The sequence below is a fragment of the Hypomesus transpacificus genome, unplaced genomic scaffold, assembly GCF_021917145.1.
Source record: "Hypomesus transpacificus isolate Combined female unplaced genomic scaffold, fHypTra1 scaffold_31, whole genome shotgun sequence".
In the NCBI taxonomy this organism is placed as follows: domain Eukaryota; kingdom Metazoa; phylum Chordata; class Actinopteri; order Osmeriformes; family Osmeridae; genus Hypomesus; species Hypomesus transpacificus.
The window spans coordinates 83,785-105,064 of record NW_025813837.1 but is presented as its reverse complement, the minus strand read 5'-3'; the positions used below and the strand labels follow the sequence as shown (position 1 = coordinate 105,064).

General features: G+C 47.5%; 1 protein-coding gene across 1 annotated transcript in view; it reads left to right on the top strand.

Moving 5' to 3' along the window:
- LOC124463827 (armadillo repeat protein deleted in velo-cardio-facial syndrome-like) overlaps positions 1-18,792 on the top strand; it is a 64,507-nt gene extending 45,715 nt beyond the window's left edge. Inside the window, 9 exon segments of the mRNA XM_047015600.1 lie at positions 8,108-8,235; positions 9,531-9,681; positions 9,831-10,023; positions 11,535-11,646; positions 11,819-11,906; positions 12,475-12,528; positions 12,952-13,043; positions 14,096-14,202; positions 15,539-18,792. Of these exon segments, the coding sequence (XP_046871556.1) occupies positions 8,108-8,235; positions 9,531-9,681; positions 9,831-10,023; positions 11,535-11,646; positions 11,819-11,906; positions 12,475-12,528; positions 12,952-13,043; positions 14,096-14,191 (914 nt within the window). The 3' untranslated portion in view covers positions 14,192-14,202; positions 15,539-18,792.
- Positions 18,793-21,280: the final 2,488 nt, after the last annotated feature.

Here is a 21,280-nt window from a genome sequence, read left to right as displayed (position 1 = left end):
AGCACAGCCGCTGCTGGACACAGTCTTTAGCTGTGGCTGCCGGCCAGCTGTCTACTCTACGGTCGGCACAGTCAACCACAGTGGCTAGTCTGTCTGGCAGGCCGTGTTCTCTGTTCCTCGTCTCGTCCTCTTGGCCGTTTTGTAGCCTGATGCAAAGACGCTGCTTCCCACATCTGGTGTGGACGATGTAGACTCGCACACAAACGCACGCTAACGCACGCACACATCTTTCATAAGGGCATATGACTAGATGGGCTGACCCCTTAAATGACACACACACGCACCACAGACAGAGAGAGAAAGAGAGGAGAAAAGGAGCGAGAGAAAGAGAAAGAGATAGAGGAGTCAGAAGGTGAGAGCTGAATACGATCTATCATGCTGCAGCGTGTGGGGGTGTAATGGAGGGAGGAGGTGAGGCGGGGGGGGGGGGGGGGGGTTGGTATTGAGAGTTCGAGGGAGGAGTGCTGAGTGAGAGATGGGCCCAGACAAACACAGAGGGGTCCCCCCACCATCAAACTCAATCCCAGACAGAGCTGTGCACTCCAGGCTCCTAGAATCAGACAGATTACATTCCCCTCTCCCTCTCTTTCCCCTCTCCCTGGTCCCTCACTTCCATCCCCAACCTCGGGCCCCTCCCCCAGCCTTGGCCCCAGCCCCCTGCCTCCTGCCCCAGCCTCACATCTGTTCCTGCCCCCCCCCCCCCCAGGATGCACCAGGCCAGCAGTCCTCAGGATTATCTGGTCTTATTTCAAGCTGCCCCCCCCAGAGCTCTTTTCATTTACCCATCTAGTAAGATTGCCGTCCAGCCTCAACTGACGCACCCTCCCGCACTCACACTACACGCATGCACGATACGCACATGACACGCATGCACAACACGGTGCAATACACGCATCATTGGTCGTAATGGGTACCCCAGGTGCCCTTTCTGTCTCCAACACCCACGTCGCTGTGACAATTTCGTTTTTTGTTTCTTCTTCGTATCGAACCCCTTTCCTCCCTACCCTCTCTCTCCCTCTCTGTCCCTCCCTCCCTCCCTCCCTCCCTCCCTCCCTCCCTCCCTCCCTCCCTCCCTCCCTCCCTCCCTCCCTCCCTCCCTCTACAAAGTAAAACGCCTTTAGCTTCCCTCTTGAATCCCTGTCAGATTCAGCCTCCTCGTGTGCTCCGAATGGCAATTTCCTCCTTGTCGTGTTTCCCAGAAGCCCCTGCATCGCTTCCCAGCTGTCCTCAATGTTTTTATTCATGTGCCGGAGCGAGGTGACTTGCTGTGGTGGCCATGCAGACAGCTAATATGAAGTTTCATCCCTCCCCATCCCCAGCTCCCCCCCTCCCCCTCTTCCCCTCACGTCAACCCCTCTACACTCCACAAACTCAATAAGAGCTTTTCCCTCGTTGGCTCGTACGTGTGTTTGTGCATGCTGGAGTTCCCAGGGTCTGTGTGTGGGTATGTGATGAGCCTGTAAACGCCTTTGGCTAGCCAGGTAGCAGTCAGACACTATCCAGACACCAGTCAGACACCATCCACACACCAGTCAGACACCATCCAGACACCAGCCAGACACCAGCCAGGAACTGTAGCAGGCAGAAACCAGGCAGAAACCAGGCAGAAACCAGGCAGAAACCAGGCAGACACCAGCCAGACACCAGCCAGACACCAGCCAGACACCAGCCAGACACCAGCCAGACACCAGCCAGACACTGGGTAGCTAGCTGTTAGCTAACCCTAGCCCAAGCATCCGTCAAGGTGCAGCAGTGTGCACACTGGCCTTGCTGTCTGAGGCAGAGAGAGCCACAGCTGCCTGTCTCCATGATGAACAGCAGGCTGCATGCTGAACCTCATTTCAGACGTTCTCCTGAGGTGCCGGTTTGGCTGAATTGTGAGTTTTGGGGGTTGAATCTCCTCGTCTCCAGTTTCCGCTCGTCAACGCTGCGTCTGTGGTCCTGCTTTGAAATGGGTCGCAGACGCGCCGACGGACCGTCGGCCGACGGACCTCCGACACACTGATCCGTCGTCGGGCGACGGACGGGGTTGCCGTGGCAACGCCATCATCATTAATATCTACAATGCAGTGGACGTTCTGCTCACTCGCTCGCTCTCTCGCCGTCTCTCTCTCTCTCTCTCTCTCTACTTGTCTATTTCTGCCTTACCCGCTCATTCCTGTCTCCCTCCTCTTTTTCTCTCCATTGCAGCTGGCCTACTCAAGCCTCCTGTACATCTGTCTTCTCAGCCTCCCAAAATCCTCTCCACCCCCCCCACCCCCCTTCTTTTCTGTCTGCAGGTGCAGGTTATGAGCAGCTCAGCTCACCCCCCCTACCTCCCTCTCCTTATCCTTCTCCCCGTGCCCCCACCCCCTCCAATCCCTCCATCCTCTGAATCTTCAGGATTTGAGCCCCTTAGCGTAACCTTTGGTGGGGGCGCTGCAGACCTCCACGCTGTCAGTCAGAGTATCGACATGCCAGCTCCTACTGAAGAGAGAGAGAGGGAGAGGGAGAGGGAGAGGGAGAGGGAGAGGGAGAGGGAGAGGGAGAGGGAGAGGGAGAGGGGGAGGGGGAGGGGGAGGGGGAAGGGGAGAGGGAGGTTATTGAGAGGGTACATGGATGGAGAGGACAGAGAAAGGTCGTTGGGGAAGGGGGGGTAAAGAAGTAATGAAGCCCCTAAGCAGGTCTGTGTGTTTGGTCTTTATCTATGGCCCCCATAATCACATGTCTGCTTCCTGCAGGCACAGATATCTCACTGTCTGGCATGGTCTGATCCGGCTAGATCCGCTGTCGTCTGGTCTGGCCTGGCCTGGCGTCGTCTGGCTGGGCCTGGTCTGGTTTGGTCAAGTGTGTAGAGTTTTGCAGGGAGTTGGACGACTGACTGAACCTGACTGCAAAAGTGGAGGCCCAGCTCTCTATGCCTGTAGCCAGCGGCCATAACTGCCCTCCTTCTAGAGCTGCTGTCTACTTCTACCAGGGAGAGGGGAGGCTGAGGTGACACACACAGAAGCCTCCTGTGGACTTGGAAAAGACAAGGAGTGGAAGCGTGTGTGCCGCTCTCGCAGCGGGATGCTATAGAGACGAGGCAGGTATCCCGGGGTAACCGGTGACAGTCCTCCCCCTCGCCAGCGGCCGTCTAAAAGCCTCACCGCCACGCGGCGCCACTGAAGGGCCTAATTGGCCGGGCTACACAGGAAGTAGGGTGTTGGGAGTCTGGGATACGGGTGGAATAGGGAGCTCTGGGGAGAGGCCGGAGGAAGTGTTTCATGTATCTGTCTGCTTTTCTTTGACAGGGCCTTCCTGTTGATTGCAGCCCAACATGTCAGCAGGTGAAGGAAGTGCCTGTGTAGTGATGGAGAGGCCACAGAAATGGTGCCAAGCCCAACGGCTACTCCCTCACCATCCAGCCATTTTTGTTTCTCTCCTCAATGGTTAGCTGTCCGAGGAGTTGCGCACCCCAAAAGCAAATTAACCTTCTGTCAGTTGGTGTCACCTTCCAACACAGGGCCACCAACTGTCATTTGGCCATGATGACACATGCTGGCCTCGGCTTTTTGACGAGGTGCCAGACCATGAAGACCTGTCTCTCCACCCTCCCATCTCCAAACAAAACATTTTGTAGAGACAGGATGAAAATGGGACTGATTTGAAGAGGTCAACTGCTGCACTCTTGAACTTCTCTGAATGGAGGGCCGTGGTTGAAAGGTTCCAAAGCTCGGTTGGACATTCTGTGGCTAGGTGACAGGGCTAGGGGAGCGGAAAAGACGGAGGAAAGGAGGGGTGGGAGGCTTCATTCAGACTTCCTCTCATCTTCTTTAGAGGCCCGTGTCGAGCTTGAACCGACTGAACTGAGGAAGACCGGTTTCTCCTCAAGAGAGCTTTCTCTTTTTGTTTTTTTGTTTTTGTTTCTCGCGCTTTTCCACCGAGCTGAGCACCCAACTGTGCTCCCCCAATGTTTCTGTCGCACGGAGGGGGTCTGTGTTCCACAAAAGCAGCCGTTAACGATGTTATGTCTGAGCGTGTCCGCTCGCTGCTTGAGTATTCATTAGCCGCGACGCGGCGAGCACAGGGGAAAGTTGAAGATGTAAACAGAGCTTTGGGTCTCGCCGAGTTCGACGCCGTGGTTCTGTTTTAGATCGGGAATGTTTACGGGTGGACTTGTGAGTCTCCTTTTTTCGGTTTATAGAGTTTGTGCTGGACAGGGAAATATTCTCCCTGCGTTCCCTCCCCCCCACTCTCCCTCCCTTTAGGCCTCAAGCTGTTGTATCAGCCTGAGGTGGGGATTCTCTCTCTCCGTTTCTTTCATCTCTGTCTTTCGCTCTCTCCCTCCATTCTCTCCCTCTCTCTCTACCTCTCCCAGTGCAATCTGTAGGTGCATATCGATTGCATGGAGTGCTAAGCTCTCCCGTCACTCTCCCCTCATGCTTGATGATGGTGTTTTAAGTGGCACCTTCACACGTCTGTGGGAGCAGGAGGTGGGTTGAGAGGACGGGGAAACTGAAGCTAGCCTCCTACTGTAGTACATGGTTAGTGATGACGTCGACCACCACCACTCTCTGACTGAAGAGGGATGGCGTGAAGGGTGTGTGTGTGTGTGTAAGCGTGTGCGTGTATGTACTTGTGTGTGTATGTGTGGGGGACTGCAGTGAGTGCGTGGACACTCTGTGACCGTGCGCGCGTGTTGATGCACTCACACCTGGTGTCACTTCGTGTATTACGGTCTCGTCACTTGTCGAGGACGGGCTCACCTTCTCTTTAATTGCAGCCAATAGCAAAGCCACTTGAACCCAATTAATCTAATAGTGGATTGATGATCCCCTTGCTCTGCACGGCGCATCACTCAATCACCGCAACTTTACTTTGTTCTAGCCTACTTCCCAGGGCCGCGGAGTAAGCCTTCTGTTCTCTCCGGCTCACTAATTGAGCTGCCAAGGCTGGATTTTGTCGCCAGCGAACATTGGTTTGATAAATAACCCCCAGGCTCCTCCCCCATCACCTCGAAGAAGCGGAGTGAGAGAAGAAGAGAGAAGAAGAAGGCATCTCAGGGTTTCCAGTGTGTTGATTAAGTGTGTCCCTCAGCGCGGGACCGTGGTGTGTGTGTGTTCACGCATGTGTTCAAAGGTATGAGTGTGTGTGTGTTTGTGTGTGTGTGTGTCACTCATGAAAAGAATATGTGCATGCTAACTTTACCTCAGGGACTTTCAGGAATGGTGCTTTCGTATGCAGTGGCACGGGCGCACGTTCGACTGTGCGTGCGTGTGTTTGTGTGTACCTGAATAGGATGTGTTGTCAGTGTGTTTTTGTGGATATGATGTATTGTGTAACACTGTTAACTTGTGTCTGTCTGTCTGTTGGGCTCTGTGTTCGTACGGCTGAGGTTTCGTGTAGAGCTGCGTTAGCGTGTGTGCGTGGCTGTGCATGTTAGCGTCCGCGACAGTCTGTCATCCATGCGGCAGATGTCTTCAGAGAGAGGCTGTGGGCATGCAGCTCGCAACCCCCCTCGCCTCAGTAAGGTCACATGACATGGACTGGATGGGAACTCCTCGTGAATCCCTCCTGTCTACCTGGCGGCTAGCACGCTAGCCACATGCTAGCACTGATTCCCACAACACTGTTGACACGGTAGACAGACTACAGAGGCATTCTCGACTTAAGACTGATCCTCTCACGAGTGTGTGTGGAACATTAAATGTGTGTGTGCATGAGCATGATTATACAGTGTGTGTGTGTGTGTGTGCTCACGAGCACGTGTGTGTCTACGGTACGTGCGTTTGAGGCCCACGCCTGCTATAAACCCTCACGCTAGACATTGAGGAAAGGGGGCGGGGAGTGAGAGGAAGTGAGGGAGCGAGAGGAAGTGAGAGAAAGAGTGAGGAAGTGAGAGAAAGAGCGAGGCGGCTGGAAGAAGAGTTTCACTGTGACGGAGAACGAGGGGAGCCATCTAACCCTTGAGGAATGAGGCCCAGTGAATCTCTGTCTCTCTCTCTCTGCATCCCTGTCTTCATCCCACACTATTTTTTTTATCCAAGTCCTTGGCTTAGGAATGGGGATTTCTTAACTCTGTTGAACTGGAAGCGAGTCCAAGCCCCAGGAATTGCATGAAGGGGGAGGGAAAATGTTGGATTTCTGGTCGCTAATCCTTAGACTCGCCCACCGAGACTTGAACATGGCTGATATTACGAAACTGTTTATTTCATTCCGCGAGGAAGTCAGTGTCAATGGATTTCAAAGATGGATGTTTTCTGATACAGCGTGCTGACTGTGTACCTGGTCTTTAGCTGGATGACTTCGTACAGACCTGCTGCTTTCTCAGAGACAACCTTGTTTACCATCTCTATACCAAACTGTTCCAGCTCTTCAGACTGCTCTTGCCGTAACTCATAAGGTCTCCTCTCTCATACAATATACAGTATACATGTACACGCAAGCACACACACACACACATACCTAATTCCCGTTATCAAGGAAAACCTTGACCATGACCAGGCATTAGACATGCTAATTTCCTTAACACTAAACCCAACATTGACTGTTAGGGCCTGTTACCCTTACAGCCCAAAACTAGCATTACATTATTTTCCGCTGAACTCTCTTATTACTGTGGAATAATAGGACCTTTAAGAAACCATTTCAGACATTCAGCTAGTTATATACAGTATCATAATCATACACTAGGCGGTACAAACAAGAAAAAAAGTATTTTATTGCTGAAGAATGCCATCAGTTTTCATTTCAGGGCCCACCAACCAATCATCAATCACACAAGTCACATAGTATATGTTATTTTCTGCACAATACAGGGCTTTCAAATAAAACTCTGGAAATAAATGACTCAGATAACATGGAAAGGACTGTGGGATATTTTTCTACACTTTGACCCCAGTGGATATGAAGAAATATTAGAAGCTGCAAATGTGCTCTTGCCTGCCCTAGGAAGCTGTCTTTTCAAAACTTTGTCTGCAGACAGTTTTATAAAACTTTCTCGACCTTAGTTGCGGGGAAAACAGTGTGCATCATTAGGTTTCCTGTCAGAGGGACGAGGGCGCTGGACAGTAAGGTTCTTCTCAGTTGGGGTTTGCACTGAACTGTGTGTGAGAGAGAAGACACTCTCCCTAGAGATGTACAACACAGTCTGTGACGACCTTGGAGGGGGAAGATGATTCAATACTCTGTCCATCTCTCTCACTTTCCATCTCTCTCTGACCCTCTCTCACCTTCTTTCTCTCTCTCTGTCTTTCTCTCTCTGTCTCATTCTCCGTTTCTCCCTCTCTCTCACGCTCTCTCTGTCATTCTCTTGCACATTTTCTCTCTCTTTCTCCCTGTTGTCCTTTCTTTCCATCCTCTCTCCATCCCCCCCTCCTCTCTTCCTCTCTCTGTTATCTGATAGCTGATACTGTAATTGCACTTACACCAGAGAGACGCCCAAGGATTGACTGCTGCAATGTGTGAAACGGACAGGGAGATAAAAACCCTCCTCTACTTCCTGTGTGTGTGGGGATCTCTGTGTTCCCCTGTCCCCTCCCAATGACAACAGTTAGGAATCTAACACAGAGGACCAAAAATAAATACAATAAATCTCATTAAGATGTGGCGAGGTTACATGTTTCTTCAGAATCTTGTTGTCTCTGCTACATAACAAACCTTATTAGCAGACACTTTTACCCAGAGTAACATGGGGGTTGAACCAACTCTTAATTGGCTGTCAGATGCTCTACCACTGAAATACACTTATATACATGTGGTTTGTGACTGAAAACTTCTAGAAGTTTCTGCTATTGTCAGGTGGTCGGTCTGAGTATAGCAGTACCAGGCTGGATGTGGGTTAGGGTTAGTCTGAGGAGACAGACTATGTTGGCAGGCCTGACTGCACCTTAGTAGCCGCAGAATGTGTGACAGTCACGGGAAGAATGTATGTATTTTTTAGTGTATGAGAGATTGAATGATGGGAGGAATTATACTTCCCTTTGTGTAAAATGACCTAATCAGCTCTGGGGGTCGATCGACAGTTTTTCTACGTTGTGTGTGTCTAACTCCACCGCCTCTCCCCCTCCCTCTCCTTCCTTTCTCCCTCTCTCTCTATCCCTCCCTATCTTCCTACTCCTTCCCCCCCATCTCCCTCCCTCTGCAGGCTTTGAGCTGCTGTACCAGCCTGAGGTGGTGAGGCTGTACTTGTCTCTGCTGACGGAGAGCCAGAATTACAACACTCTGGAGGCTGCAGCAGGGGCCCTGCAGAACCTCAGCGCTGGACAATGGACCGTGAGGACACACACACACAAACACACACACACACACACATATACTTACATGTGAGGAAATGATCCATTTGAGTCTCAAAAGGAAGTGCCAATCATATTCCTCTGTCGTCCAGACATGCAGAGCTCCAATTCAGCCTCCTGGTGACTGGTGTTTTGGTTCAGTTTTATCACTCAAGTATCACAGTGAAAACATAGTTGTCACCATCACCGCTACTGCCACCACCCTCCTTCCCAGCTTCCTGTTCAACAGATGTGACATTCACAAATAAAAACACCCCCATCTCAGGCTTATATTCTTTGCAACCTTTTCACTTTCTAAGTGTATACCAAAACCCTGAAAATCCTAACACTCACTCTTATCTCCATTGCCTACTATTTTTCAGTGGAATATTTTTGTGGTGGTTGCCATGTTTGAGAGAAACCCTCTTTTTCTGCCATGGTGGTTTGAGCCCACCTTGATCAGAATGCTAGGACGCACACTAGGGCTTGGGGGGGGGGGCTGCTAACACACATCGACCGCTGCATCTGCAAGACGAACATAATGTGTCCCTGCTCCCTATGAGAATATTTCTGCCCTTTTTACCTTCAATCCTCTTTATCCTGTCTTCCCCTAGTTCTTTTTTTAATTTTTAGTCCAAGTCGTTTTATTTAAGACTCGCTACCGCCCCCATGTGGCGTCGTTATGGTATCTCCTCATCTCTTTAATGACATCTCAGGGGGTATTGAAAATGCTCGGCAACAAAACTCTTTCATGTTTCAAGATTTCTGCGATGGCAGAACGAGAGGGATAACTCATTGATGTTTTAAGCCGTAGCAAATTGCATCACATGACAGTTCAAAACCCTGCTGTGCCATCTCTTGTCAACAGTTTATTTACTATACTATGGCAAGTGAGCAGCACATACTGTATTAATATCTGGTGAATATTCATCCAGGGAGTACTACAGAACAGAGAGGAGGCCCAGCCTTTTTGGAGAAAGTGTGTTTATTTTAGGGGATGGATATAGCCCAGTGGAACAGCATTTGACTGCTGATCAAGAGATTGGAAGTTGAAATCCTGCCTGTATGTTGTTGATGTTATATCTGGACAAAATGTCAGCCTTCTGGACACTGGCCATTTATTTTCTGAAATGTGCTTTGACGGTTCGTTTGTCGGCAGTTAAGTCTAACCCTCAAACATGTACATTTTACAATATTTTGCAAATTTTAGGAGCAATCCGCCTTTGCGGCTTGCAGCTATGTTTATTGTTATTGTTTATTTGCTCACGGAGATGTCTGGGGTTTCCTTCTCCACAGTGGTCCAACTACATCCGTGCTACGGTGCGTAAGGAGAAGGGCCTGCCCATCCTGGTGGAGCTGCTGCGCTCCGACTCCGACAAGGTGGTCCGCGCCGTCGCCATTGCTCTGCGCAACCTCTCCATCGACCGACGCAACAAAGACCTCATCGGTACGGCACAGACACGCTTACACACAGACACGCACGCTCACTCCAACTCACACACACAAAACAGAAAACAGACAGACACACAGTTGTGACTGATGACGAGATGGTTGGCCCTTCTGACCGTTTCCTGATGCCCTGCTCTGCCCTGGCAGGAAGCTATGCCATGCGGGACCTGGTCAGCAACCTGCCCAGCGGGCAGCAGAGACCCGCCAAGAACTTGGAGGAGGACACGGTGGTGGCCATCCTCAACACCATCCACGAGATCGTGACCGACAGCTCGGAGAACGCCCGCTCGCTCATCCAGGCCCAGGCCATCGAGAAGTTGGTGGCCATCAACAGGACCAGGTAGAGGATGGGAGGGAGGGGCAGGGGCAGGGGGAGGGAGGGGTAGAGGGAGGGGTAGAGGGAGGGGTAGAGGGAGGGAGGGGGAGGGGCAGAGGGAGGGAGGGGTAGAGGATGGAAGGGGCAGTGGGAGGGGTAGGGGGAGGGGCAGAAGGAGGGAGGGGGAGGGGCAGAGGGAGGGAGGGGGAGGGGTAGAGGATGGAAGGGGGAGGGGCAGGGGTAGAGGGAGGGAGGGGTAGAAGGAGGGGGAGGGGTAGAGGGAGGGGGAGGGGTAGAGGGAGGAGGAGGGGTAGAGGGAGGGAGCGGGAGGGGTAGAGGGAGGGGGGGGGGGACGCAGCATAACTTGTCAAAGTTCTGCATGCGCTTGCACTTGAACTTGAATTATTTAGCACCTTTTCATCCAAAGCGACGAACAAGTTGTGCACATAAAATTGCTTTACTGTCGCTTTGACTATTGTAGTGCACCACTGAAATCTGTCATCATCAAACAATTGTCACAAACAGACCATTGAGTTCAGTCGTTTCATATTAAAGCCATACATTTATTCAATTGATTCAAATGCATTTTCACATCTTATATTTGTTGCTACTCTGAGGTCATTGATAGGAAGGGATGCCATTAGCGGTGTGTGGATGCTTACCTGCATGTGTGCCAGCCTAAAGCCTCTACTCATCACAAAGCCTTCTTATTAGCTTGACCTTGAATGTCTATTAGCGACATCCTGTTAATAATATTCATGGTGGAGTTTCAGATGTGTCACTAAAAGACTATGATTACCAGCCAGCTAGTGCCTGACTACATTGCAGTAATATATGTCAAATCTCAGCCTCTCTGTAGTGTCATGGGGCTGTCAGCCGAAGGCTGTCTTGACTCTTTGAGGCCGAGCGCACGGCTGTTGCTCACGGTTACACTGTATTGCACACTGAAGTTCAGTCAAAGATTTTGTGGAATTATCTATTGACATTCAAAACATCGGTACAGAGTAGCATCAAAACCACCCAGGATACAGGATCTGTTTTGAAAGCTGGCCCAAAACCACTGGTCCTATAAGACTGGCGTCCCGTGGGTCTGAACAAGCCTGCTTTATTTAATACCAAGTAGATGTGTGTTCCTCGACCCTTGAGATGCAGACTGAGATTGACTTTGAAGTGCTAAACCCCCCATAAATTAATTAACACTGCAACTTGGGAGAAGCTAATGAAAGGAAGTGTGCAGCTCTCAAAGCACGTGTTAAAGGCTATCCCTTTGAGCTCCGCCTGGGAATAGATGGCTTAGTATGTCAGATTAATTGTGTTAGGACCCCACTAGCTATGCTGCCACTGTGGAGGCTCTCGTTCCCCACGCTCCGTTACTTGTGGTTCTTCTTTTGCTTCTTTCCTCACCTTCTTCCTCTCTGCCTCCCCTCCTTGCTTCTATTATTCCTTTCTTCCCCCTTTCCTCCTTTCTACCCTTTACCCTTCCTTAATTCCTTTCTTTCTTGGCTATTTTCACCTTCCTTCATTTCTTCCTTCAGCCAATCACCACGGGAGACGAAGGCAGCATCGCACGTGCTCCAGACAGTGTGGAGTTACAAGGACCTCCGGAACGCCCTGACCAAGGACGGCTGGAACAAGAGTCACTTCCAGGTAGGGCCGTCATCAACCTTAACCCCCAAACATGTCTCTCTAGATTCCCATAACCTTTATTTACAATCTTTGGTTAGTTCGGTGTCAGCTTGTACTTAAAAAGCCGTGTCGTGTCGTTCATCCTTCTCACTCAAACCTTTATGGTGTGCTCCTACTTGCCTCCCCACATTAGCCCACAGCTGCTGCGGTCCCCAAAGCAGCCAAGAACGGCAAACCGGGCTACGACGACACCACCCTACCCCTGATGGAGAAGAACCAAGGTCAGTCCCGCGCGGCAGGCGAGGCTGGCGATCCCCGGGGGCCTACCCAGGAAGAGATTACTGGGCTTCCTGTTTAGTGTTTTGGTTGTTGAGGTGCTCCTCCGCCTGTGCTCAGTGTGCGCCCTCACTCGCTCTCGATCCCGACAGCTCCCCTCCCCACGCCAAACGCTGCCATGTCTGGTTATGGGATTCATTCTCCTGACATTGGCCTGGTGTGCTTTGGAAAACCATCCATTTCTACCAAAGTTGATGTTAGATATGTTTGAAAAAGCGCGGTGTGCTTTAAACAAAGGTTTGTTGTAATCGCTTGTTGAGTAAGATTCTTTCAAAGACAGAAGTGCTACGGTGGCCCTCAAAGACCAAACATCTCATTGACAGAGGAGTCAGGAGTCCCAACAGCATTTTCTCAACTTTATTTTCTCCAGCCATGTGTACCATATCCACATCAAGTGCGCTTGGCTTTTTCCTTGTATTGTCAGCTTTCCTGGCTGGCAGGCGGTGGCAGAGAACGACAGAACAGTGTGTGTGCTGTTCCTCGTACAAACACGATATGATAAATGCTTTTCAGGCACGCAGAAATGTGGCAGTGGTGATGTGGTACCTATGGACGAACTTGGTCCAGGTAAGACAGAGTTTCCATGTCTTCTAAACTAAGACAGAGCAAAGCTGTCTTCTGTCAAAGCTGTCTTCTGTCAAACAGAATGCCACATTTCTACATGAACGCTCTCAACCAAAAGTATCAAGTATCTGCTTTATTGATGCTGTAAGACCCCTCTCTTCATAAGATGTTTGTGTATTAATGGCCATTTATCAGAACAGAACTATGAAAGGTTTTGGTGAGACAAGTTTGCTGATATCCGTCCTGCTAGCTGAGGAGATGCTGGGCACCAGGGTGTGTTCAGTTGTGATTGTAGCATCCTGTCACATGGTGTGGCGTGCGGAGCACTTCCTGTCTCTTTCGACGCCCGTTCTCAGCCAACCGCATCTGATACCTGGGACTAATGAGGGCTCAGTCTGACCTTTGACCCCCCCCCCCCCCATTTAGATGGTTACTCCACCATTGACCAGAGAGACAAGGACTGCAAGTACAAGCCTGTAGATGGTTCAGTGGACCTGACAGAACGGGAACCATTAAAGGTAAACTTGACCTGTCACACACACGCACAACACACACACACACGCACACACTCACCTGCAACTGTCCAAAGGGCAATTATGGATTCTAGAAACAGTTTATCTCTATAATACCTCTCTCTTTCTCTTTCTCTCCCTCTCTCTCTCTCTCTCTCTCTCTCTCTCTCTCTCTCTCTCTCTCTCTCTCTCTCTATCTCAAAACCCAATTTCCCATTTGAGAAACGGCTCTAATCGATTCCTTGAGGAGATGTTTTCATGCTATCTAATTGTTGCTGCTCACCACGGGCAGCCCCACTGTGCTGGCCAAAGATGACACCCTGCTAGATAATGACATTGAAGCTTTGAAGATTGTAAAGTAATTAACACATCTCCGTCTAGTCCACTCCAGGACGAGGCCCTGTCTGGCTCAGGGAGAGAGGGCTGGGCTGCCGGCTCTATGTTCAGCTCACAGAGCAGAGAGTGTCTCTTACATTTTAGCTCGAGGAGAAAATCCAACGTTTGTCTTCAAGAGGATGTCCTCTAACGAAGCTCAGATAGATGACCGTGCCAAATAAGATATCGAAGCCCAAAAGTCCCCATCACGTTTTTTTGGTCCTTATTTGATGCTTCTATCCTTTTATGACTCATGAATGGTGTTCATTAAAGTTCAGATGTAATCGGTCCCTGAAGTCACGGCTTGGACAGTCCCTTAACTCAGAACTCACACAGTCCAGCTCGGAAAAGTGACAGTCATTTCCCCAGGAGGTCACACATCTCTCCTCAGTCTGTTTGATGTAATCCTCAGTAAGCAACCAGCTTCTCCATTTCTGAAAAGACCCCTTAAACAGGACCTTCTACCCAGAATGCAACTGGCTGTTGAAAACCGCTTTTGTCCCCCTCTCCCCTGTTCTTTGCATGTATTGTTTGCTGTTTTTATGCTACTTGACATGACTCTTTTATGACCGACGAAGAACTAACACTCTTCTTCTAATCTTTGATTGCCTCGGCTCTGTGTGACAACTATATTGACCTCGTTGTTTTGCCCTTTAACCCCTTCCCTCCTCCCGTTGCTGCAGAATGACACAAATAGGACACACTATATAAGGAGTAACAGGCCTACGGTCAGTCTGGTGGACGATGTTAAACCCCAGCCTGTTGACTCCTGGGTCTAAATGCATGCATGGTAGGTCTGGAATGTTTTGGTTTGTGTTTTCTGTTGTTCCCTCCACCCCTTCCCTCCCCATCACAGTCCTCTGTTTGTTTGCCCTGTTCCGCATTTCCTGTTTATCCCTCACCCGTGTCGCTCCTGTGCGTGCCTCCTGGCTCCTCCTGCCGACCCGGAGTATTTAGCTTGTGACAGATGAGAGGACATAAGAACATAGCAGGGTCTGCTTCTCTGAAAGCTCTCGTTTAATAGGAATGCAGCGCCAGTCTGCTCAGACTCCCTCAGCGCTTTTTACGCCAAATTGTTGTAAATGATGAAAGGGGAGCGAACGTTAAAGCACTTGAGATGGGAGAACGGGGGGGTTCATATTCAAACACACGCACGTCTGGATCCCGCACACACACACACACACACACACACACACAGAGATGTAGGCTTAATAAAAAGGAACAGAGAGCACAGTGTGTTCCCTATCTCGGTCAGCTCTGTATTCACCGCGCACCCTTTTCCCTGGGACGAAGCAGAGCAAATCTCCACCCGATAAATAATGTATGTCTGGAAGAACAGACGCACACGCACACGCCAGGCCGCACACACACACACACACACAAACACACACACACACGCACGCACACCTCTAGGCTAGCTACTCTGGGTTAGCCTCCCCGCGCTTTCATTTCTCTTTAGCTTTCCATCTCTCTTCCCCCTTCTCTCTCCACTCATCCCCTCCTGTGGCTCCCGAGTCTCTGAGCACACACCGTGATCGTCCACCTCTGTAAGGTCTGCCCGGGGCCACCGGTTCCCATCTTTGTCACATGATCATCTTCACCTCATCCTCGTGACATCTTTGACACGCTGCGATCGAGTCGCACGGGTTGCGATCCCTCAGTAGGCTTTGGGACGCGTGGGGCCCTGCCTTGCACTCACACTACTGTGATCATTTGGTGCTTAATGAAAAGAGAGGCTGCTGTACATAGTGCATCTGTCATTCTTAACTTATCTTAACCTGATCAGGTGGCACATAAGGTGAGTACTATAGAATCCTTATTGATCAAGGTATTAAATTGTAACTCATTTTACTGTGCTAACCAAGCGTGCGATCTGCAGCCATTCCCATTATCATACAAACTAGCTCATCAAAGCCTCATAACTGTCCATCTCACATCTGAAATATCAACTGTACCGCATGCGACAATACATCATTTGTTTGTGCATTTGTGCAATCATCGCATTGTTCGTGTGTAGTCACGGAGCGTAAATCCTACATCTTATTGTTAAGCTCAGTGTGCGACGCCGTTGCGTTAGTGTGGCGTTTCTCCCAGTCCTGATAACGAAGGTCCCATTTGTGTTCCAGGATTAATCACAACAGCGTCCTGACATCTCACCCAGACCAGGATCTCACCACTGCCATCACACATGTCGGCTCGTCAGCAGACTTTGTAAAGGGCAGAGAGGAAAAACAAGCTCAACGAAATACACCACCATCCAGCAGGCCGACGTTTCATGCTTTTCAGTAAAAAGAAAATGATGAAAAAAAAGTGACATTCGCACACAAAAAAACCCAACAAAAAACAAACTAAAGGGGACTACTTCTTTGAGTACTACTTATCATATCTACATTCCCACAGGACATGATGTGTAACCTGACAGCATGGACTCTCGTAGAGCTCTGGTGGGTGAAGTAATGGAGATAGTTCTGGAAGAAACTGTGTGTGCGTTAAGCCGGAGAACAGAAGGTGACGGAGAGAGGGGAAAGGATGTGTCTTTGGAAAGAAGACGGGGGGAGGGTAACAGACTAAATTAATGTAATTTTAACTTTATTTTCCCAAATGCGCTTAGATTGGTTTTCTATGTTCTTTTGCGTTTGTTTGTTGGGTTGTTATTGGGGCTTTATTGATTCTGTTTCTGTTGACAACATAATTTTTCATCAGTTTTTTCTTTTCTACCGGGGTTGAAGGAGCGTGGACTGGTGTGGTGAAAGGTTTCTGAAGGTTGGTTTGGTTTGAGTGTAGGAAATGAGAAAGTACAAGGACACTGGAGCGAGAAAAACGGGGGGAAAAAAAGAGAGATTTTCAGCCGTCAGAATGGGCAAATCTGTTAACACGCTGTTGCTCTCATAAACCTATATTGAATACAATGTTTCACTGTGTTTCATAAAGTGCACTGAAGTTGTGTTTGTTCAAAGTATCGGTTTTCTGTTGGGTGCTATCCACTTCAAAACGCCAAGTGACTGAAGCATGACGCGTGCAAGTTGTGTCTGAGGTCAGGAGAGGTACAGAGAGTGTACTGTGGTCATGTGGTTACACTGTGGTTGTTCACAACACATTTCCAAGCAAGGTTGAACAAAGAAAAGAAAACCATTTAGAAGAGATATTGACTGAGTAGATATTCCAAGGTGGATCCCGTTTGATGAAGATATCTGAGTGTACCTGTTGGTTGCTGTTTTTCATGGATATGTATTAAAGGTCAAGAGGATATAAGACATTTTGTTTATAAATGATGCTCTTAGAGAAAGTCAATGGGTTATGTGGTAAAGGCTAGATTAAAAGCATTTTATATTTTTGTTGGTTTTATACACATGTATATTAGGTTCATAAAGAGAAAAAAATAAGAAAAAAAGAAATCCAATGTACAAACTAGTTGTGTATTCATAACGGGTTGTTTGCAAAGCACATTCGTTTGATAAAAAAATTGCCGTCTTTGTAAACAGAAATAACCACATAACTTGAGTGTGTATCAAATCTGTAGAGTCATGCTGATGATCACCTATTTATATTTTGTACTGTCAAGAGTAAAAAAAATATCTTCAGCTTTCTTTCTAAAGATGATAAATACACATTGAAGCGATGATCTGGTGTTTTATGAGATTAGAGAGAGAGAGAGAGAGAGAGAGAGAGAGAGAGAGAGAGAGAGAGAGAGAGAGAGAGCAAACGACCGGGATCGACAGCAGATTGAAGGCAGTGTTACAATTCCCTTCTTTTCCACCGCAGTTGTGTGCTCTTGCTGACAACCTAAAATGTGCTTTGCTTTTGCTAATGCATCTTTAAGAAATATTTGAAGCGAGCATGAAAACGATGTACAGATGTTTATATCCTTGTTCTTTCGAAGTGCCAGTTTATTTTTGTGGTGTAATTGGATATTGAGTTCATTCACATTTAGAGAGAGAGCAAAGAGACAGTTACTTATTAACGGTTAAAGAATACATTTGTACAGTTCAAACGATACAAGATAAGTTTGATCCTTGAATTCAAATGTTCATATAGTGACAGTTGAGAGGCAGAAAACTGACCCTGTGTAGTTGTTGCCACTGTCTGAAAAGGGACTAGGAGAGGGAAACTTAACTTCACCCAAGTTTAAAAGATTTGTTTGTAGTTTTAAAGGTCCAAGTGGACAGCCCCCCCCCCCCTCCCCTATGCTCCCCCCCAACCCCTGCCCAACTCTCCAACCCCACCCATTTCCTCCACCCCTACAAGGGTCGGATGGGGGGAAGGAAGGGGGCCTCCCTCCCAGCTTCACTCATACATCAGCTCCAGTAGGCGAAATGGCATGTGCCTGCGTTAAAGTCTGATTTTCTTTGTGACGTGACTTTATAAAGCTTGCATATTTTACACAGTGTTTACAAAGACGTATGTGATTTGAAATAAAGAATAAACCTACATGTATGAACTTTGATTTTCAGAGAATAATATTGTTATAGGCCCCCCAGCATACTGTCCTGTAAGTGTCCTCTGAAGTGTGCCGCTGCCTTTCATTGGACAATTTAACCCTTGCAACAAAGAACCATAAATGTGCATAAGACTGTCTGTTCCTGGCTGCAATTTGCGGTACCACAACCAAAAGACCTGGTGTTGAATCAGTGTAAAAGAACAAAAGCTGAATCCAGGGGCTTGTTTTATGGATGTACTCCTTCTTGTACATGTACAAAACAATATGTCTATTGTTCTGTGAAAGGCCACATGAAAAGATGGACGGAAAACGGATTCAAGACTTACCCGTGTAGATATCACTGGTTCAAGACCTTCAAAATAAAGTAACTGTAATACTCAGTAGCAAATGTGTTTGTAACTATCATGTGCCTTAACCTTTTCCATGGTAGAATAAATAACAAAGTGTGTTTTATATAACGGTATCCCTCCTGTGGTCTCTCGTCTCCTCTCCATCCTATCTACTCTACATCCCTTCTTTCTTTACATCTGTCCTCTACATCCCTTTTTTCTTTACATCTGTCCTCTACATCCCTTCTTTCTTTACATCTGTCCTCCACAGAAAGGTTTGTACCCTTTACTGGGTCCCTCCTTTTCCTCTCATGTCCCACAGTCAAACATCCACTCACTCTGTCCTCAGTGTAGTCTAGACTGTTGGTGGTTTTGTCTTGTATTACATTGTATTATAAACTTTAAAAGATAGACACTCAAAATGGTTTGAATTCCTAGCAGAGTAAGTTGTTAATGCTTTCGTAGCGCAGAAGCGATGCCACAGTGACAGAATGTATTATGTTAATTTTACTAATGCCCAGAGGCAAGTATTACGCGTGTGAAAATAACAGAAAAATAATGATTTGTAGAGTATACATTTGGTGTGTTTTCAATAAATCATGCCTGGAAAGATGTTACTGTCTGTCTTTTTTATGTTAGTAATCAGACTCCATTAGTAGTCCATAAATTTCAACACTGACTGTTATAAGTGATCAGAAAATGATCCACCTCATAACATAATGGGCCAGATCAAAGGACCCCAATACACTGAAGTGGTAGATGTGAAAGCTTTCAAAGATTTAGGAATTAATGTTGTGAGAAGAGCTCAGTGTTAGAGCATTTGCAGTAAACATTTCTGCAAATGAATTCTGTTTCTAAAATTGTGTTGTATTATGGCTCAGACTGGCAATAAAATAGTAAAGTTATTTGAATTTTTATGATCATTGCATGATTTTGTGATTAGTTGATCATGATTATGACCATAATAAAACACAGGACAAAGAATTTTGACATAAATACCGTTAGTATAGTGTTCTGCTGGGTCATGTTACTGCACGTGCACGCAGGTGTTGTGCCAAGGCACTTATCCCCGCCAGGATTTGCATCCACTGGCCGCGGCATTGCGCGTGCACTCAGAGAAGCAGAGTTTAACTGCTGCAATTCGAATTCACCTCTTAAATGGAACAAATAGCGACGTGGAAGACTCAACAGGGTTTTCCAAAGTAATAAGGATGACATAATTACCCAACCATGAAATGCACCCACCTCTAATGTCTGTTCTGTATATCCCAGTATCAAATGAGTCTTACTGTACACTCAGGAAACTAATATGAGTAACCAGAGTAAGTTTCAGGCATGTAACACTTTCAAAGTCAGAGTTGGCAAGGGGTATATTTTGTGTACCTAAAATACAGGTACATTTTCTCTGAAATGTCTCTAAACATGTATTTCTTTGTGACTGCATGTTCAAGTTACATTTGTAATAACATACCTAAAACCTTACACTAGACCTACATTTAAAACTTTAAATAAAGATATTCTACTGTAAAGAAAAGTAAGAACTAAAAATGTAATTAAACAGCACGTTGGGTAAGTTGTCAGAACGTGTGACCCCACTGAAAATGTTCAATAAAAAGAGTTAAACTTCCATATGATGTTTGGGGGTAGTTAAGTCATCCCTTCACACTAATTTGGACACGTGTTTTCTTATTCGGAGTCATCACGGAGCCAGTACCACAGAGGTCACCAAATCTGATGGCCGTTAGAATGTGTGACCCCACTGTGACTGCTCAATAAAAGCAGTTAAACTTCATAATGCTGTTTGGGGGTAGTTATGTTATCCCTTCACACCAATCTGGAACCATATTTTCTGATTTGGAGCCATCACAGAGCCAGTACCACAGAGGTCACCATTTCTGACAGCCGTCAGAATGTGTGACTCAAAAAAAAAGATCAAAATAACATGTGACCCCACCGTAACTGCTTTCAAAAGGAGATAAGACTTCAAACAATGATTTGGGGTAGTTATATCATCCCTTCACACTATTCTGGAACCATGTTTTCTGATTTGGAGCCATCACAGAGCCAGTACCACAGAGGTCACCATTTCTGACAGCCGTCAGAATGTGTGACCCAAAAAATAAACCTCCAACTAATGTGTGACCCCACCGTAACTGCTTCTAAAAGGAAATAAAACTTCAAACAATGGTTTGGGGTAGTTATATCATCCCTTTACACTAATCTGGAACCATATTTTCTGATTTGGAGCCATCACAGAGCCAGTACCACAGAGGTCACCATTTCTGACAGCCGTCAGAATGTGTGACCCCAAAAAAAAGATTGAAATAACGTGTGACCCCACCGTAACTGCTTCCCAAAGGAGATAAGACTTAAAACAATGGTTTGGGGTAGTTATATCATCCCTTCACACTAATCTGGGACCATATTTTCTGATTTGGAGCCATCACAGAGCCAGTACCACAGAGGTCACCATTTCTGACAGCCGTCAGAATGTGTGACCCAAAAAATGTACCTCCCAAAATTGTGTGACCCCACCGTAACTGTTTCCAAAAGGAGATAAAACTTCAAACAATGGTTTGGGGTAGTTATATCATCCCTTCACACTAATCTGGAACCACATTTTCTGATTTGGAGCCATCACAGAGCCAGTACCACAGAGGTCACCATTTCTGACAGCCGTCAGACTGTGTGACCCAAAAAAAAGATCGAAACAATGTGTGATCCCACCGTAACTGCTTCCCAAAGGAGATGAAACTTCAAACAATGGTTTGGGGTAGTTATGTCATCCCTTCACACTATTCTGGAACCATATTTTCTGATTTGGAGCCATCACAGAGCCAGTACCTCAGAGGTTACCATTTCTGACGGCCGTCAGAATGTGTGACCCCAAAAAAAGATCGAAACAATGTGTGGTCCCACCGTAACTACTTCCCAAAGGAGATAAAACTTCAAACAATGGTTTGGGGTAGTTATGTCCTCCCTTCACATTAATCTGGGACCATATTTTCTGATTTGGAGCCATCACAGAGCCAGTACCACAGAGGTCACCATTTCTGACAGCCGTCAGAATGTGTGACCCCAAAAAAAAGATCGAAATAACG